General features: G+C 42.5%; 1 protein-coding gene across 1 annotated transcript; it reads left to right on the plus strand.

The window, feature by feature from the left end:
- The first annotated feature begins 882 nt into the window (after positions 1 to 882).
- mlycd (malonyl-CoA decarboxylase) lies at positions 883 to 18,676 on the plus strand. The gene is made up of 5 exons (XM_026176712.2): positions 883 to 1,948; positions 8,060 to 8,172; positions 10,541 to 10,697; positions 11,042 to 11,194; positions 17,724 to 18,676. The coding sequence occupies exons 1-5, from the start codon at positions 1,403 to 1,405 to the stop codon at positions 18,267 to 18,269; spliced, it is 1,515 nt and encodes a 504-aa protein (XP_026032497.1). The 5' UTR covers positions 883 to 1,402; the 3' UTR covers positions 18,270 to 18,676.
- The last annotated feature ends 2,358 nt before the right edge of the window (positions 18,677 to 21,034 follow it).

Genomic DNA, 21,034 nt, shown 5'->3' on the forward strand with positions numbered 1-21,034 from the left:
TTAAAATTAAAGGAATTGAAATGTACATTGTGCCTTGGTTTAATGTCTGGAAGAGTCCTGTCTCAGTCAATTATAGATGATGTGAGAGGGCGGGTGTGTGTGTTTAGGGCCCGGATGGCTTGGGGATAGAAGTTCCTCTTGAGTCTCTCTGTCCTTGCCCGGAAGATGCGGAACCTTCTACCAGATTGCAGAAGTTGGAACAGTTTGTTGCCTGGATGGGACGGGTCCTTCAGCTACACGTAAACGACGTTTAGAATCACTGAAAATGGAGATCTTTTAAAACTCCTTTTTTGTGTTTACGTGTGGACGAGGAATACAGAGTTCATCAGGCAAGTCAAAGGTATGTGCCTTTTTTCACGTCACGCTGTGCGCACGTTATTGTTTACATGAGATGAATTGCAAATAGAGACAAAATACTGTTACTGTTAATCTGACTATCTTCAGGTTTTACACGCTTACATACACACAGTTACTCTCCCTCCATTAGAAAGGCAGAGGCGTCACGGTGTGATTATTGTACGTGTAGTTGTTTTTTTTTCCTGTGTAATAATATTCAACATTGCTATCAATACATTTTTCAAAAAATGTCTCTATGTGCAAAATGGGTTTAAAAACAAAAACAGCTGTGGGATCCTGTTTGTCCGTGATTTGAACCGAGGGAACAAATCATGGCAGGATCAGCCTGATGTTATTTGTATCTCACTGTAACTTTACTGTATAAAGAGCTAATATCTCCACCCCCTAGGGGGCGGGCCCCACACTTTGGGAAGCTCTGCTCTAAAATATGTGAAACATATGTCAGATGTATCCCTCATGATATCAAGTCATCTTGAGTCACAAACAACATTCCTGTAAGAAGGTACAAGCCGCAATCAGTTTTTGGTAGTGACTTTTATATAGCCTTTATTTACGCAGTTAAAAAAAAAATCTCGTTGACATTAAAAATGTCTTTTTAAAGAATAATCTGGGCAAGAGGACAGCAGACATTGCAACAAATATAATAATAGTTCTGTAAACATATTTAAAGTGGACAAAAAGGACCGGATTGGTTATAATGTAAGTACAATAACATAGAGTTACAAAGGTACTTGAAAAACAGGTAATTTATATATAACCCATTTGTAAACCCTGATTACCGAAGTCCACCGAATACCAACATAAGTAAAGATATTACACATATAACAAACACACGGAAACATATGACATCAGTTTTTGGCAGGCGTCACTATAGGCAGAACTTTGTGCCATCAGAAACTGAACTTCTGTCCATAGGATCACTTTTTGGCACAACACCGGGTTAGTGCGTTTTATTTGTTGTACTGTCTCTTTAAGAGACCCGGAAATGATTTCCTGTGTGTGGTAACTGGTCGTGGGTTCCAGACAGCTTAACCTCCCCCCGGTAATGACATCCCATCCCGTGATTTTGGCTTTCCGGAGCAGTGTAAGGTGCTGGCGACACCGGGCTCTTCTCAGAGTGGCTCTGGAGGCCTCAGACGTCCGCTGCAGGCGCCGGTACTCTACACATAGTCGCGGCGGTGTCTCCAGTATGGAGGAGATACTATCGAGGGTCGTTGCACCTTTACCTTCCTACGAAACGAGGGACAAATCCCCGCCCCCACCCGAAACTAACAGCCTGGAGTTCATGTACTTCTACAAAAGTCTCGATAAGGAAGATAAACTTTGTTTCCTAACGAAGCTATCACAAGACTTCGGGGTGGACCACAAAAGTGTTTCGGAGCTCGCACTGAAGCTACTGGACACTCAATTACGGGACTTGGCGACCATTTTGCTAGCTGAAGACAGACTCCGGTACACCTTGACTCCCCGTTATAAACAGCTGTTCAGTCATATAAGCAGAGTCGAGGGGGGAGTGAAGTTTCTTGTGGATCTGCGAGCGGATGTGCTCGAAATAATCTCGTCCAAAGCTAGCGACAGCCCGCACATCAGGGTAATATTCGTTCACATTTCTACGGGTGCTCGCTTGACTCGAGCTCAAGAAATACCTTTCGCGTTTATGTGTTTGACATTGCCAATATAGAGACACTGCATGTGACATAACCTGACAGCATCCAACGGTAGCTACAGTATAGCCGCCTGCACACTGCAGCCTGTGCGCTGCCCCCCCGGTTCATATTTCATCACGGGTTCAGTGCACCTTTGCCCCAGTTAACTCCCCCTTACTAACCATGTGATTAACGAGTCCTTTTTGATTCCTTCTTAGTGTATGATTGTTTAACATATTGATTAGACGGGGGCTTGTTTGGGACAAAAACACTGTCAAGCTCAATTTCAGAGCTTTCTTCAGACTTCCTGCGTGTTCTGGATGGACAGCTCAGCTGATCAGAGCTGTCTTCCACTGTTGTTGGAAATCTCTCGTGTTTAAAAAAGACTATCAAATGTTTTAATTCTATAGCTGAATAAGAACTTCTCTGCCGTAGCTACAAAGGGAAAGAACTGAATATTAATCAGGCATGTAATCAATATTTTGAATGCATCCTTTGAAGACAGTTAAAACGGACTTTAAAGAAAAGGCGGCGGAAAGAAACCCTTAAAGATCCCATTACACCGATCCCATGTTCTTTGCCCACTTATAATGGTACATTTCTGGCAGCGCATTTAACCATAAAGGCAGTCTCACAGGCCTCATCATTCAGGCGTCAATATAATCACACCTTTCAGTTCACACTAGGGTGTAACAGTGCTTATGCACGCTGTAAGTGGTAACAGTGGAATATTTTTAAGTGGGTTTGTCAGCGTGTAGTTCGTGCACTTAGTTTGAGAGTACAGATATTAACACTGTAGAGGTATTCACATCTAAAGCCCCATATTTGATACTAATAGCAATAATAAAATTACCACAAGTGGTTTGATTCTGATATCTGTTCTGTCATTCAGTGTAATGTGCTAGAAAGTCTATCAACTGAACCTTAGTGCTATGTAAACAAATAAAGCAGTTGTGATTTTTTTAACTTACATTTTTTAGAATATTTACATTGTCAGAGTAACATATTCTTCATGATTTTTCCACAGTTACAACATCGGCTTTATCTTTTTCTTATTGTCTGGTCAGGTGTGGAAAAAGTAAAGATGGAAATTCTGATTACCAAGAAACTGAAACTAGAGAATGTTTGACATTTGTGATGACATTTTTATTTCAAACTACAACAATAATCGTATTTAAACATAGAAAATATCAACTTGATCAAAGAGCTTACACATGCTGCTGAACTAAACATAACAGAAACATAAAAAATGATTTTGTTAGTTACAAGTACTGGTAATTGCATACATGCATTGTTTATGTGGCAGTTCCTGCAACTGCAGTATGTTTACAGGATGACTTTTCTGTTGGTTTCATGTCAGCCTCTGACTTGCGTTCCCTTATGCCTGCTGGATCTCAATGTTGGACCCAGACTGATTAGATGTGAAAGTGGAGTTATAAATAACCCACTGGTGTTATGTAAGCATGCTATCATGCTCAAACTGCGTAAACCATGGATTTCATTTACAGGATTCCAAAGACAGAATGTCACATAAGTTTGTGCTCATTTTAAACTTGATGCCAGCAGCAGATTCCAAAACGTTGGGTCAGGCATACGTCTTCAATGAAGAAAGATATTGTCTTGAAGTAAACCTGCATATATCATTCAGCAGTAATGGTATAGATGTAGACCAGTGCCTGCCTATACAATCAGATAAAATTTCAGACCGCAGGCATGCATTTAACTTTAGTCTGTGTTAAACAAGCTCAGGCACAGCGTTTTTCTTTCCTGAGTTTGAACTGGTTTTTGTAGTCAGCCATCACAATTAATTGATAGTTTGCAACCCTATTTTTATTTGTTATATTCAGGTTTTGTACCAAACATGATGAAATCCGCAAATTCTTTGCAATTTTATGTTGAGAAAGGTTATTCTAAAATAGCTGAATTGTTTGCCTGTGCAGTCATTCGCAAAGTGGTAAACCTCTCCACATTTTCACTTATGAAAGACGGTCTCTCCGGGACACCTTTTTAATCCAATCATGTTCCAACAGGTGCTTTTCTTCCTTTAAGATACAGCGTAGCAGTGCTCTCAACTCCAAGTCTTTGAAGGCGCACAAGGTGCTATTTTAAAGAACTCTAGATGGGAATGAAAGTACTGGCACTTTGTGAGTGTACTTCACTATATTTATTAAAGGGCTAAAAGACGGATGCCTTTCAGTAATAAGCCATCACGCTGAGGTACTTTCTTTCACTTCTACTTTTTCTTTATTAAGCATTGCACGTCTTTCCAGCCTTTATATAAGTTCCACTTTTTCTTTTATAAGTTTGGCTTGCTGGCATCAAGCTCAGAATGAGCAAATCTTTCTCAGTCTCAACATTTGATAAAACCTCATTAACATCTCTGTTTAGTTTTGTGTTAAAAACCTACATTTTTCTTTATGCTCATGAAAATGATTTCCCCCCCGATTCTCCAACATACTACATAAAAAGGAAGCTGCTGATCTGTAAAATTCTTGTGCTGAAATATGTGAATCAAAATTAGAAAACCACAATCAAAAGCTATTATAGTTCAACTAAAATGTCTTTTTCTGGTATCATAAGCAGCTATTTTATGAAAGCCTACTTTAGTCATCTTCAGCTTCTACGTTTTGCTTTGGAAAGCACTGAAAGTGCATATGCCTTTGACCTTGCAATCATGTGTTTTCATGTGTTAAGTGCTACTGGCTGATATGTTTTTTAAAGACCCCGATTGCACCGTTCCTGCTCTAACGTGGTTCAGATGTGCTTAATCTCAATAACCCAGGACCACTGAGAGCCTGTGTAGCTTAAAAAGGTCTAAGTTGCCAACAGAGTACCGACTTCTTCTCAGCACTGTATCTGGTCTTGTTGGTGCCTCGTAATCTTTGCTTGTTGTTACCGCCTGCATTGATTGAGCTAAAAAATGAGAAAAGGTCACAGCCTACGTGAAGCTTTTTGTACCTGCGTTGAAGGTATGTGCATACCAAGGGAGACCTTGCAATCAGAATATGGTAATGACTGTAGAACTACAGTACAGCATACAAGGCTTGGGTACATTCACTTTTTAAATGTACCCAAGACCGAGTCGCTGTGTTTCTCTTTCATTTAGATTAGTTGGATTTGCATATTGATTTTTGATGTTCCCTCTCACCTTTTTGCTTCAGGCCCTTTCATTTGTGTTGCCCCAAACTGCAACTGGAAGATGTTAGGACCAGTCATGGGAACAACGGCGTTACAAGTAATGGCGTTACTTTTTGCAGTAACGAGTAATCTAACTAATTACTGTTCCTATCGTTACAACGCCGTTACCGTTACTAACAAGAAAATGCGGTCGTGTTACTATTTTTCAACAAGCAGACGGGTGAAGCTGTGTTCAGCTTACTGCATCTTATATCAGCTGCAGGAAGTAGCTGTAAGTAATCTGGGCGCTGCAGCTTTAAGCAGCTTCGCGCTCCCGCGGACGGTGATCACTTTCTGCTCGACCATCACTTTTTGGCACAACACCTGGAGCTCAGGGGGCAAAACAATTGCATGAGTGCTGCTGTTTGACTGAGGAAGAATAAAGTAGTCGTGGTAAGCCAATCACATGGCCACTTAAAGACAAGGCAACAAGGTGCCTCTCGAGACCTCTCTGCTTATGAGCAACAAATAAAAAAACAAAACAAAAAACAGCCCTTTGGTGTTGGTGGAAAAATGCACCATGTCGACCAATCAAGAAATGATATGGAAACATGACGTTTGGTTGTTTAGGAAGAGGCAGAAGTTTTAGGAGTGACAGTGAGAGAGAGAGAGAGAGAGAGCGAGTTTTGAGATGTGAGAGATTTGTGACGTTTAGCGTGTTTGGAGTGTGTAGTTAGTGTGTTGTCTTGTGTAGTTAGTGTGTAGTGTTGTGGATAGTTTTGTGTTGTGTGTCAGAACAATGAGGCGACTGCTGTCTCCAGGAAGAAACTGGAGTGACACACCTGCTGCTGTCAGACCTGCAGGTATCAGGCTGTGATGTTTCCTTTATAGTGGACAGAAATTATGTTTTTGGAGTGGCACAAATAATTTGTGACATCTTATTGAAAAAGGAATAAAAGGTAAATGGCTGCAAATAACATTGTTATTTGCAAAACTTGTACATAGGTTGTACATAGATTTTAAAATTGACAATTTATATTTGCATTTAAAGTTATGAAATATGATTCATTAAACATGTTTGTGGTTGTTACAGTAAAAAATCCACCTTTTCTACTCGGATTTTATGTTTTTTGTCTGATTTTTAGATCAATACAGTCTGTCAAAATGAAAACATGACTGTAAATTCAGACACGTGAGGTTGTGCTGAAAACAATGATAAACAAGGCAAAGGAAATAGTTTTTAAAGGTGAAATGTGGAGGGAAAATCAAACGTAGTGAAAAATGGCCAATTATACCCTGGAGCCCAGGGGGTTAAACGTTTTTTTTAAAGTAACGTAATAGTTAATTTTCAAGTAATTAATGACTTTTTCAAAGTAACTTGCCCAACACTGGTTAGGACATGTCAAGGATATCGTGTTAGTTGGCTCCCTGGGGGTGCACGTGTCAGCGGGACTATTTTTTCCCCTTCAACGCACAAGCTTACAAATGGCACGCGCCCTGCTGGAGCAAAGGTACTGGCAGGCTCTGACTGACCTTTGAAACACTTGGACAGTCAGTGGTCATCTGGCCTTGTGCAGGCAGCTCATGCTGGCTCACTGTATAGTCACAAAATAACTCCAGCTCGAGGTAGAGAGGCTGCTTGTAGCAGAGGCTGTATCACCTTACAGCATCCGCGCTCGGCTGCATTGATACGGCTCCGGTGTCAAAAGTGTCGCTTCATTTTCTTTTTAATGGGTTGCAGGATTTTCTTTTTTACCCCTTCCCTTTCTTTCTGCCATCCCTCTCTCCCTCTCTCCTAACTCGAGGCCTTGAGTGATGCACTCTTCCATTTCTAAAGACTCCATCTTCTGCTGGGTCAATGGAATACACATCCCAGTTTGACCTCTCTTTTGTGTGGGTGAAAATTGGCCGCCCAAGCCAGCGGCTGCTATTCCCTCACGGCGTTGTTGATGTGCGTATCAGCTATCGTAGATTATTTCCCTTCTGGCAGCTTGTGAAGTCTGAGGAACACATATATACTATGAAATAAGTCGAAATTGAAGTTTTGCTAAAATTGTATTTCAGGGTTACTTTTGATTTGCTCTTTGCTCAACAGAATCTTCTAGTCTGAAACTTCTCAACCGTACAGCTGAATAATGCGGGGCATGATGCTTATATGTGGGGATGAATTTCAAATGCTGTTAGCTTTGGATTCGATCGCTGCTCGTGGAGAATTTCAGCCACTGGCTTTTACACCGTGACTGTAGTTGTGCTTGTTTGTATTAGCTTTTATTATGATTGACAAGCTGGCATTAAAGTAAGCCTGAAGAGAAGCCATCCTATGAAACAGCCAATATAAGCTCTATTTATGTGCCTGAGTGTGTGCACCTTGTGAGCTTGTTTGTGTGTTTGCAAGAGATTTGCTTTAAATGAAGTCTGACCTTTGTTGGAGGACAGGCCTGCTTTCAAATGGCAAGTTGCTTATTGAAGTGGCCCTTCTACGCTTATTGCAAGCTCGAACAAATCACTATTCATAATGTGAAAACATTCAAACTGTATACCGACGCCCAAAGGAGCACACATCCAGGCACAGTGTCCAAGATGTGGCCATGAATTGTTCATCGCCACAGACAAACTTCAGCTGCTGCGCTGCTCTACTTTGTGAGTTCCTAATAAAACAGGTCACAGGGTTGTAAAGCCTGTATTTATCCAGTTCTTAATAGGAATAGAAAAGACAGTATTTTATTTTCCACTTCCAGCTTTTCACTGCAACAGTGAAATGACATTTAGTTAGTGCTTGCATTACTCAATATTGTGGATGACCTTCTTTTTCTTGTACTATATTTACTTGACAGAGCAGCTGCTGAGCTGCTCTCTGAAACAGAAAGAATGTGGCGAATGTTTCAATTATCAGCTGGATGTGGCTGTTACAGCTAAACGCTCCCCTTTTTCTCCCACAGGACCTGAATGGTGCGCTGAAGAGCTTGCTGTCTGAGTGGTTCTCTGTAGGTCTGCTGCGACTCGAGAGAATCACCTGGCAGTCCCCCTGCGAGATCCTGCAGAAGATCAGCCAGTAAGGGCATCACTGCGACCCAGTGTTGTTCCTCATCTTTAACTGTAGAATCGCATCGCAGGCTGTTTTTTCTTCTTCCCTGAAGCACATTAGACAGCACAGTTTTAAAAATGACTGTTTACTTAACCCCTCCTCTGTAACCATAGGGACAGCGGGCTTGTCCACGTGTTTAAATGAACTTCATGAGCATTTAAACACGTGGACAGGGCTGCTGTAGCATGACAGAGGGAGGTAAAAACACACACATGCACCTGCTTGCACACACAAGTTTGAAGTACTTGTTGGGAGAAGGTGCTACAGCTGATTAATGTATTTAAAGCAGCCCAACTAGCTGTGCATTTCTCTCTTTTATCTTTACCTAAAGATTCAGCTACAGGTTTTGGAAATGATTAGTATTAGAATATAACTGTAGCTTTACTCCAGGCTCTAGGGGGAGTCATTTCACTTCCTATTCCCACTGTACAGAAATCAGGTGCACTTTAGAAGGCGGGTAAACAAGGTAGCAGGTGAGACAGTCCTCAAAATATTGCAGTGAAATTAGCTAAATGGTAAATGGCCTGTATTTATACAGCGCTTTACTAGTCCCTAAGGACCCCAAAGCGCTTTACATATCCAGTCATCCACCCATTCACACACATTCACACACTGGTGATGGCAGCTACATTGTAGCCACAGCCACACTGGGGCACACTGACAGAGGCGAGGCTGCCGGACACTGGCGCCACCGGGCCCTCTGACCACCACCAGTAGGCAACAGGTGAAGTGTCTTGCCCAAGGACACAACGACCGAGACTGTCCAAGCCGGGGCTCAAACCAGCAACCTTCTGACTACAAGGCGAACTCCCAACTCTTGAGCCACGATCGCAACATAGTTTATATAGAATAGAATAGAATTCAACTTTATTGTCATTGCACATGCACAGGTACAGGGCAACGAAATGCAGTTTGCATCCATCCAGAAGTGCTTTAGTGATATAGATATATTACAATATATATTAGCAATAATATAGATATGTGAGTATATTACAGAAATGGGTCTATTATGTTATAATGTACACGGTATGAGGTATGTTGTGAATATTCTATAACTATAAGTTATAGAATATAACTTATAGTTATATTCTATGTGGGCTGTAGTGAGTACAAGCTATGTACAGGATATGAACAGGATATAAATATGAAAAACTATACAGAATATGAAATAAATAACTTTACAGAATCTGAGATATACAGTTATACAGAAATGGGAACTATGCAAGTTGTAAACAGTTGTAGGATTAAAAATTATCGAATGTACAGAATGATTATTTACACAGAGCTATACAGTAGTGCAGTTAAGATAAGTGAGATATAATTCCTACAGAGGCTATATAAAGTGCTAGTGGTTGTGAGTGGTGGTTCAGTCCATGTTATTATTGTGTTTGAGGGTACAGTTGTCCATTGTGGGGGTGTGTATGTTCAGTCCATGAGTTTAACGTGGGTCAGATGTCAGGAGGCAGAGTTCAGGAGTCTGACAGCTGTGGGGAAGAAGCTGTTCCGGTACCTGGTGGTCTTAGTCCGGAGGCTCCTGTGGCACCTCCCAGAGGGCAGGAGGGTGAAGAGTCCATGTGATGGGTGACTGGGGTCTTTGATGATTTTCCCAGCCCTTTTCAGACACCGCTTCCTGTAGATGTCTTTTATGGCAGGAAGTGGTGCTCCGGCGATGCGCTGGGCAGTTTTCACGACCCTCTGCAACGCCTTCCGGTCCGAGGCAGAGCAGTTCCCGTACCAGACTGTTATACAGTTGGTCAGGATGCTCTCGATGGTGCAACGATGGAAGTTCGATATAATCAACGATATACTCTAATATAATATAAATAGGAGCCCTATTAAGCGCCCCATGTGAAGCTATTGCTATAAAGATCTTTCACAGCAGCCAGTTTGATGTAAAAGTTTGCAAACACAAATGTTAGTAATCACTTTGATTAAAACTTTGTAACGCCTGTATTTAGCTTTATATTAATTTGGCTATTTTATGTTAGAATAGCAGAAAAAGAAGGTCTTTTGCAAACCGTTGCAATTAAAAACGTAATATTTGAAATTGAGTAACACAACACTTTTATCTTTGAATGAAAAATGAGGAAAATGTCATTCAAAGCTAACTGGCTCGACGCAGCTAATCAGACCCACTTGTGGTGGTTCTTTGAGCCGCCCGAATGAGACGCCGCTTTTGTCGACCTCCGTCTGAGCTGAAGGATCCTGTGCTGCAAAAAGGACACTGAGTTTTTTTAAGCTGCTGTGATTATTTAAGCTGGAGGCGTGTAACTAATAACATTTCATATCGGTAACCAAGGACTTTGGAGCTAACCATGAGCCTGCCTTCTCCCAGGTATGAGGCAGTGCACCCTGTAAGAAACTGGACCGACCTGAAGCGCAGAGTGGGACCGTACCGACGCTGCTATGCCTTCACCCATGCTGCCATGCCGGGAGAGCCCTTGGTTGTACTCCACGTGGCTCTGACTGAAGACATCTCTGATAACATACAGGTTAGACTCAGTAGCCGGAGGCTGCTGTAACGGTTTGTGTCCCTTTATTAAAGCGTAGAAGACAGTTACACGTCTGGGATTTACTGTGTCGGTCCTCCTGTCACGTGACCAGTATGAAGAAACATCAAGAAAAATCCAAGAATATTTCACAGTGTAAAATTGTGCAATGATTTCCACAGTTCTGCCCCAGCGGCTCTCAAATAGTTGTAGTGAAACTTGCCCTGACAGCAGCTCAGCAGCTAAGAACACTGAAAATGGGTTTACAGCTGCATGAGTAGTGCAGGATTTGTCTTCCTTACTCCAGCCTAAAGAAAAAATGATCTTCTCTCTTTCTTTTTTCTCAGAGTATTGTTCGTGAGTTTGCCACCCTGGACTCAGACGAAGACGTGAATAAGATCAATTCAGCTATCTTCTACTCGATCTCTTCAACACAAGCTGGCCTGCAAGGGGTGGAACTGGGCAATGTCCTCATCAAGAGGGTGGTGCGTGAATTGCAGGTAAGCGAATGTGGGCTGCAGGTGCTTATTAGGGGTGCAACGATACTCGTATCGATATTGAACCGTTCGATACAGAGCTTTCGGTTCGGTACGCATATGTATCGAACAATACAACATTTGTAATTTATTTTTATCAACTTTCCTTCTGACGATGCTGTCTGTGTGGAGCACTCAGTGGATCTGCGCTCGACAGTGCAGCCTAGGCAGAGTAGTCGAACGCAGATTCACTGAGCGCAGCGCAAGCTAGCGAGACAGAAGCTAAGCTCGTTGCAACATAGCAAACTGAACCTCCCCCACCCTCATTCAGATCTGGCCTTTGGAACTATTTTGGTTTTCATGTGACGTATGACCCTGAAGGTAAGCGAGTCATGGACTAAAGTAAAACAGTATGTTGGATGTGCCATGCAATGCTCAATTACATGGGTGGGAGCTAGTGTGTTAGCGCAGTTAGCTCGTTAACGTGTTGGCCGTCCAGCCCCACGCACGGGGCGATCGGCGGTAGCTCGTTAACGGAGATTTGCCGTGTTGTGGCGTTAACGTCATTTCAGATTAACGCTGACAGCACTAGTGGGAACAAAATTAATATGACTGCACATTTACGCCGACATCATCCTAGTGCAAAGACAAGTGGAAGCAGACAAAAACAACAAGCACGCATGCTACAAACTTTACCCGAGTCATTTAGACAGCCGTTAGCACAGGATTCTCCTTATGGGGACCTGATATGTTTAATATGCTGCTGAGAATATAGCCCAGAAGAAGCGTATAGTAGAGCTTTTATTTTGGAAAGAGACGTTTCTCTGTAATAAACTCTCTTTTCCAAAGATGAGGGATTTCTCCATCAGATTAATTTTTTTATTACTTTGTTGTTTCAGCAACATTAAATTTAAAAACTGTACTTTTGAGTTAAAATATATATTTATAATTTTAATAAATGACAAATTAAAAAGGCATGAAAATTTCTTTTTGTATCGAAAAAATATCGAACCGTGACACCAAAGTATCGAACCGAACCGTGAATTTTGTGTATCGTTGCACCCCTAGTGCTTATATACAACAAACAATCACATTTTCACATTTTTAGCCTGACAGAGTTTACCTTGGCTCAGTTGCAGCTACTAGAACTTGAATTGTCTTTGAGGATATGATCGAATTATTTGGAAATGCCTCAGTGTTCCCGTTGATGGGATGAGAGCAAAACATTTTTGGTTAATTCTGCTAATTAAATTGCCGGTACCTGTTTAAAATACCGATGACATTCCAGATAAGTGTCAATGAAAGAGATGCAGCAAGGAAGGTTAAGTAAACATGTGTTATCTAAATATAACCAGGATGTAGCGAGGCACATCAGTGACGCTTCTCAACCTTTCCATTACAGCTAGATAATAACGCCTTATCGTGAACGCACACATAGCACAGAGCTCCTCCCTTTCTTCAGGTGTTGTCCAGCTGACCTACTTTCTTACATTTAGCATCCTTTTTTTTATTCTTAGTGCTGAATCATAAATCTCCCACTTGCAATAGCGCCTGAATGCATGTATACATAAAGAGAGAAGTACTCAGCTGACAGGCAGTACTAACATCTCATCCATCCCTCTCAATAAGCACAGAAGAGCTCTTTGTGTTGGACCGCTCTAGCTCGCACTTGTTAAACGATTGGAACACTGAATGGAAGATCAAAAGCTTCTCTCATCAACAGCTGGGAAATAGCTTTTCATAGCGTATCCTCATAAAAAAAGAAAATCAGGTTTAAAGTGTTTTCATTTTATTTATCCATACAAAGTGACTGTTTTGATGTCTGCAAGTGGTTTGCTTATTGTCATTGTTATTAATGGAAGCATACGGTTGAGTGAGCAGCGCAGATATGGTTTTGTGTTTTCTGCGTCGGCAGTAAGGCTTTGGGTGTCGCACGTCACCGATGTTACATTGCATTGTTTTGTAGAAGCCTTAAAGATGCGGATTCTGCATTCGTGAAGGCGTGTAAGAGAAATGAGACTTTAATAAAGTAAAGAAACAAAAGAAACGAAAGAAACAGGAACTGGAACAAAATAAATAACGGTACATCACAGACTCTTTCACTTCCTCTGACTTGTGCTGTTATAGCTCTTCCAGCCTCCTAATGCAGATTTCTGTCTCCTTTCTATCTGCAAAGAGAAAGTAGCTTAACAGTTGTGAGACACCTGTCTCTGTCCTTTCATCTCCTCTTGACCACTTTTCCTGCTGCTATTAGTTATAAATGTCTACCTGGAAGTGCTGGTCTGACTATTTGCACGCATGCATACGAGCAGATATGCAGGCCTTCAGGTCAGGAGGTGGTTTTTTGGTCTTCACAGGGTTGTGCACACGAAAGTTGATTAGCAAAATGATACTGCTTATTGACCTTCTACTGTAAATACGGGAGCTGAGATGGTGGCTGTGTGGTCTGTGTGGGGGCTTTTTTGACTCAGCACCCACCCTGGCAGTCGGATACAGTCCCTCCTCCTGGAGGAAAAATCTAAACTTGACACGCTGAAGGATGTCCAGCCACTGTGGCAGAAGTGTAAGTGAAAGTGGTCTGAACGGGACTCACACTAAGCAATCTTAAAGATCTTGAGCTTTGGAATCGTTCCAGAGCAACGAAGCAACGTTGAAGAAGAGAGCTGGCAGTTTAAATGAGGAAATAACTGCTTGTATGTTTATAGCAGTGAACTACTATAGATGTATACATCTTTGCCTGCCTGTATACTCTATTAAACATACTGAACAATAACAGATCAAGCATTATTAGAAAGAACAGGTGGAAGTTAGCAGGTGGGTGTGAACTAGGGCTGGGCGATATATCGAGTTTTTTAAAAATATCGATATATTTTCATACGAGATATAAGATGTGACAATATCGTTTATATCGATATAGTCTATGTTACGTTGTGGAGCCGCAGGTTTGCCTCTCTTTCGTCCACTTTTGTCTCTACGCAACGTTACTCGGCCTCGCCTCTCCTTCACTGAACACAACTCCCCCTCCCCCATAGCTTCACCTGCAGGCAATGACAAGATGAAAGCGGAAAATCTCCGTTAGCGAGTTACCGCGGATCGCCCCGTGCGTGGGGCTGGACGGCGTCAACGTGTTAGCGAGCTAACCGCGCTAACGACATGCAGCCCGAAGGGGCTGCACGGCCTAAAATCCTTTCATTTTCTCAAAACTCGACAGTGCGCCTTATGTATGAATTCTGGTTGTGCTTACTGACCGCGAACCGATTTTATGTGGTGCACAGCGCTCAGCAATCTGTCAAAAAATGTTTTAATATGACTTTGCTAAGCTAAGGAGCTGCACCGCTTGATGGAGCCGCCTCGCGGAGTGATACGTACTGTGCTTCAACGTAATATTACCGTACTGTGTGTGTATAAGGACCACAAACGGCTCCTGTTCAGAGACGTGGTGCAGCTGTGAAATCTGTCTCTTTGTTATTGTGCTCAGCGTCTATTAGTTTACATTTTGACTGCACAATTGTGAGCTTTTTGTTATGCACAAAAACAACATTGTTTTCTTTTATTTATGGACCATGATTATTTAATAAATGCTGATAATTTATTTATGAGTAATTTCTTCATGTACATCTACGCTGTATGTAAAGAAAATGCCCGTGTGACATCTGGGACACAGTGTGACTAAGAACTCTCTTTTTGTTCTTAACTTATGGCTTTTTAAAAAAAAATATTGAGATATATATCTTATATCGCCATGCAGCTAAAAAATATCGAGATATGAATTTTGGGTCATATCGCCCAGCCCTAGTGTGAACTGTAACAGACAACAGATCAGACAGAGCGAAAAAAGTTCCAAATTATTTCTAAATCCATAGTTACAGTGACACTAGTTACAGTGTCACTGTAACTAGTTATCTCATAACTGTTCGATATAACGATATATATAAAAACGTCTATCGTTTGTTTCGTGGTGTCACAAAATAAACTGTTTATGGTAATATTTTTTCATGGTTTTGATGGTGACTGTAGTGGCTATATTCATTTATTAAAGTTCTCTCTTTCTCTTATATTTAATATAACCACACTGCGGACAGACAAGCGCCTGATTTTATGCGTTGTCGTTAGCAACAACGACGGTAACACCATCGCGTATCCGCTTGTTTATTTTCCACATAAACCTTTCACAATAAAGCTCAAGATCCTGTTGAGACTTTTCAAAATAAACTGAATCCCATGAACGAGTATGCAGAGTGTTTACGGATGAGAAGCAAAAAAAGGGCCTCAGGTGCTAAAAAATAAACCTTAGACTCAAACGTTAGAACAGGCTTTTCCCCCAGCAGGCCGTGTAATAAATACTCACAAAGAAAACGGCGGCTGTTACAACTTATGTCTAAAAATATATCGTTTCATCCATCCATCCTTCCGCTTATCCTTGTCAGGGTCGTGGGTGGCACAATTGGCTAATTATGCTATTTATCTTGCTGTTTAATAATGTATACAGCAAGAATTATAATTAACTAAGTAAAATTTAATATCAGTACATACATACTGCCCTCCTGAGCTAATTTAAGCTTTTAGCTCTAGCTGTCTTTAGCTTTAGGGATTTTATTTATCATCATGATAATATCAACTGCTTCATATACCAAATACTTTATAAACTAAGTCTCTACAAAATGTATTTAAAAGTGATTTAAAAGAAGGCACAGATTCAGCACTCCTTATCTCCTCAGGCAGGTCATGAAAAAGCTGAGTAGCCCTGGTGGCAAAAGCACGGTTGGATTTAAGCCGCTGCCTTAAAACAGCCAGAAAAGCTCTAACTGAGGAGTTGAAAGCTGCAGACGGGCTCTTATGGGGTTAATATTTCTGCCACGTAGCTCGGGGCCAGACCTAGATGTGTTTTAGAAGTGCAAAGCAAAATCTCAAAATGAATTCTGAAAACTTACGGAGGGCCGGCGGAGAGAAGCCCGAGTGAGGGTTTGTCAGGTCGTCTCCTAAAACTAGGAGGAGTCTTTACTCTGGTGTATTGAAATTTTTGCTTCATGGCAGAAAAGAGGGAGAAAAACCACAAACGTGTGTTTGCCTGTTCAGGGCAGAGCGTGAAAGCACTGGTTTCATCTGCACGTGGTTCCTCGACCAGAGTCGGTGTTTCCAACATGCTATAAAAGGCTTTAACATAGAATGATATTTCAGGGAGGCAGAATGTATTCTTCTGTTTGGTTCAAGAAATCTTCTGGACAGTTTTCCATGAATGGGAATCGTACCCGTGACCCTGACGAGTGACTGCAGTGCTTTACTTCAAAGCCAGCTGTGGCAGAGGTTTCTCAGCTTGGCTTCTTTAGCGTTTGTAAAGGTGAAGAGAGGAGCGGCGTAGCACAGAGGGAGCACTCTGATGACTGATAGATGACAGAGGGGAAAAGAAAAGGTCACCGTGGTGATTTAAGGTAAAGAGGACGCCCTGCTTGTCTTTGTAGATTGGACCCTGGCGCGTAGTTCTGGCACCGCTCCATCCTTTCTTCTATATTCTATCCTCCCAGTTTCTTTTTCCTCCTTTCTTACTGTTTCTGTCCTGATTCGGGTACCTTCCTGTTCTGTAAACACTGCCCACTCCTAACAGGCAGTAGTTAAAAGTAGAGGTTAGAATAAGGAAGTGCAAAGAAGTACAAAGGCAGCAGGACGCTGAGAGTGAGAAGGTTGGCTTTTAGTGTAAAAGGGGCCGAGGGGGTCGAGATCAAGGGAGGAATAGAAACAATGTTGCAGAACAAGGCACACAGACAGCGACGTGTCCCTCCAGGGTTTGTCTGACACTTTCATCGGCAGCCTTTCACTTCTCTGCCTGCCACATTTGCTCCGTCACTTATCAACCTAGACGCCGAAGCGCGAAGATGGGCCGGGGAGGGGAGGGGAGGGGGAGCGTTTTTGTGAAAGTAGAGAGGTAGTGGGGTGGAAGAGGACTTGTGAGATGGGTGAGTGGGTGGGTGACTGGTTCGTGTGTGGGCAGACAACAGGAGGCAGAGACATGCGGGGGCGGCTGTTGAAAGAAAAGGACAGGTATTAAAGGTGCAAGGGACAGAGGATAAGAGGGAGGTAAGGACAGAGAGGGTCATCCATCTCCATCAGGAGGGCAGGATCATGAAGCAGAGGAGCTGATTTGCAGTGCTGTCCCTCTCTGAGGAGCTAAAGGCCCGAGCAGCTGCCTGGGAACAAACATTTCTTTTGGTGGGTGTTTTGATGCTGAGGTGAGTGTTCATCACTCCTTTTTCCACTGCTGTAAAACTGGTGACCTTTACATTGTAGTAAAGATAAGATCTGTGCTGCCTCGTACGTGGTCTCTCTGTTTCCTCTTTGCATCCCCAGTTTGGATTTTCAAATGATCTTTTTTCTTCTTTCCGCCTGTTTGGAAAAGTTGAGGCTATTTTACGGCTTTTACTGCATTAATGCACATGATTGTACATACTGTAAAAACAGTGCTGCAGCCTGAAATGCACAGGCCTTTTTGAATGAATGAAATTCGACTGGATGTAAATAGGTCATGGGTATAACTCTGTGCCTCTCTTCTGCCTTCCAGAGCGAGTTCCCTGTCATGGCCCAGTTCTCCAGCCTGTCACCCATTCCAGGCTTCTCCGCTTGGCTTCAAGGCCTGCTCAGCCAGTGCAGGAAGGAGGGCCGTGCATTTGATCTGCTCTCTGAGGAAGAGTGGAAGGAGATACAACATGCCACCGATTCGACCCCGGGGACCCCGACCGTGGATTCCCTTCGCAAGCTCCTCAGCTCTAACGAGTGGATGCGTTCAGAGAGACTGTGCGGAGTCCTGGAGCCTGTTCTGATGCGTCTGTGCGCCTGGTACCTGTACGGGGAGAAGCGGCGCGGCTATGCTCTCAATCCAGTGGCTAACTTCCACCTGCAAAATGGCGCTACAATGTGGCGGCTCAACTGGCGTGCCGACACCAGCCCCAGGGGTGTGGCCAACTCCTGCGGCATCATGGTGAACTATCGTTACTTCCTGAACGAGACGTCTAAAAACAGCGCGCGTTACCTTCAGAATAAGGTCATCGCAGCGTCAGATCAGGTGCTCGGCTTCGTGTCCCAGTTTCAGAAGGCCAGCAAACTGTGATTAAGCGATGGGGACACGCCCACCCGTTCTGTTGTTCTGCTGTTTCGATCGATTATATATTTGTGAGAATTTCATTTAAATCCGTCCTCGATACTTGGCGTGTTTAATAAATGTTCAAAGACCAGCAGCTCCAGAAGAACCGCTGAGCGGATGTTAGTCGATATTATGTTTTGAATTGAAATGAGAGCATTTCTCACGTGACGTAACTCTCGCCATCTGCTGTTTGCCTCATTAGATTTCTGGCCAAAGCTGTTTGATATTGTGTAAGTGATTCCCAGGACAGACTGCAGCTAATGAAGCACGAGGCATCCATCACTGCTGTAACATGTTCTTGGATAAGACTCTGTGTAAAGTGCGAGCAACGAGGGAGCGCAGCTACTGGAATAAATGATGTTTGGATTCTTTCATTTGGCTGAACTGTCGTGTTGCAAATATGTCAAAGGATGGGGTAGAAATAGAGTTTGTCTCTTATTCTTCTTGCGCTTGGGTTTATCTACACCTGCTGCTTATTCCCACTAAAGCTCAACACACAACGACATGAAATCACAGACTGGAAATATTATTTCACATTAAATAACACTAAAAAAATTAGATTTGTTTTGCGCGTTTGTTACAACTGCTTATATTTTCCAGTTGACTGTGCTCGCTTTAACCCAGTGGGCTGGACCCTCCTGGTAGCTCCATTCAGGTGATTTTTGGGGATAATTTAGCCCACGCCTACACACACACACACACACACACACACAATTACATATGACCAGCGTCTCCGGAGAACCATCGCTGATGTTCTAAGTGCTCTGTACAGGTGCCAAGCAGGGCTCATATCAGCCCACACCCCATTGTTGTGAAATAATATATCACAGTAAGTTGACTGTGAAATTACATTTTATCTCTCCAAGGAGCCAAACTTTCTTTTCATTTTTTTCACACTCTTCCTCCTCCAGCCCCCACCCCACCCTATTCTCTCTTTGTGCCGCTCTGTGTCCTAGAAACTAATGGAGTGAGAAATAAAGTTAAAGTAAATGGCTAGATTGATGGTGTTCGGTTGTGGGGGGGGGGGGGGGGGGGATAAGGAAGCATAAAAAGGACAGTTGTTTAAGGGATGCCCTTGAGACACAGTGTCTCTGGAGGTATTTGTGGCAGTAGCAGACGCATACGTCTCTGTGTACAGATGTGCGTGGGGACCATCCCTCTGTCTCCCAATAGAGGAAATAGTGGTTGTTGCCACGGAAACAACAGCAACATACTCCACACCTGACACTGGAAGCTAAGGGTTTTTTTGAGTCACCTTTGCCCAGGAGTGGCCAATGGCACTGTGCACGCAGCAGTCCAAGTCCACTAGCTTTTAATTACGAACTTTATAAATGATGTCTTACAGTAATGACTTTTTAAAAGTAGTCAGTCAGGTATTTCCCCTTGGAGTAAGAGGACAAATTGCTCATGTGGCGAGCAGCTACAGCTCTGAAACCTGATTTGCGCACACGCCGGGTTGCCTCTAAATGAAATGATACAAACCTCGTCAGTGGAGGATGTTTCGAGGACGAGTCGGTTCACGCTGCGAGTCTATCTGAAGGCTTCTAATTGTTTGAAGAGGAGACGAGACGGTGGGGTTAAAACAACAGCTAATAGATATCACAGTAAAGCCCTAAAAGCGTATTACTTGCATCAAGATAATTATTTTTGTTTGACACATTTTCTGACAGCGTATGTTTAATTATTACAACTGTAAGTGTGGACTAATCTGCATGCATGCTTTACCCCAACAGATCCTGGGAGAGAACTGCATCAAAATGAATGAAAACTCTGGTTTCAGATTGTTGATATTAGAGTTTTACACAAAGGATTCTGGGTAGACTTTCTTTTAAGGTTAACGGGTTGTGCTTGCACTGGGATTATGAGGCTTTCACCATACTTTTCAACCACTCAAAGCGCATTTACCCATTCCCACAGACGTCTTTTGGTGTCTTTACGTGCAGGCTGGAGGATCCCAGGATCAAACGAGTGACCTTCTGATAAGCGGAGACTCTTGCTCCTGGGTAAAGCTACAGCCTTACTCCAAAAACCCCAAACTGCAGGTAACAACCAGCCAAAAAAATCAATGTTTTGCAAAAGTGCCAGGTTCTTGGGAATAAAATGTTCTATGAATGAAGCTATGAACAACATAAGCACACTCAGTCTGTAAAAACAGAATAAAACATTTTAAAAATTGGTTGATGTAACTCCACTGAAGTGAAGATTCCTGGCTCAAACAAAGCGTCTGTTTAGACAAAGTGCTGGAACAAAATGTCCAGCAAAGTGTTTATTTTGAAAAATTTCTTTCTGCTCCTGTTCCATGTTGTGGAGGCGACGTTCCAAAATCCCCACAAAAAACATTTTGTCTCTTAGTGTTTGACCTCAAAGTTAAGTAAACTGCAAAAAGGAAGCAAAGATTCGACTTTTCTTGTGCTCGCTTGTTTAGTTCTTGTGCGGCAGTCAAAATAAGTCAAATTAAACGCGATTTACTAAACATGTCATTGCAACAAAGTCAGAGAATGATGATGATGATGGGGTGAAGATCTGGCAGTAAAATTCCAGGTTAGAACTTTTTGAAGCCAAATGTAGCTCCGAGTATTCAGGTCACTGATGCGCTGTGTGCTCAGACCAGTCTTGATATTTGTCTAATCAGATTGCAGTTTTGTCACATTTCCAGCCCCTGCGCATGTTGATAATGGATTCACAGCCCAGTTCAATATTGCGCTGCTCCGTTGTCTGACACATCTTAGAGC

The sequence above is a fragment of the Astatotilapia calliptera genome, chromosome 7 (genome assembly GCF_964374335.1).
Source record: "Astatotilapia calliptera chromosome 7, fAstCal68.1, whole genome shotgun sequence".
NCBI lineage: Eukaryota > Metazoa > Chordata > Actinopteri > Cichliformes > Cichlidae > Astatotilapia > Astatotilapia calliptera.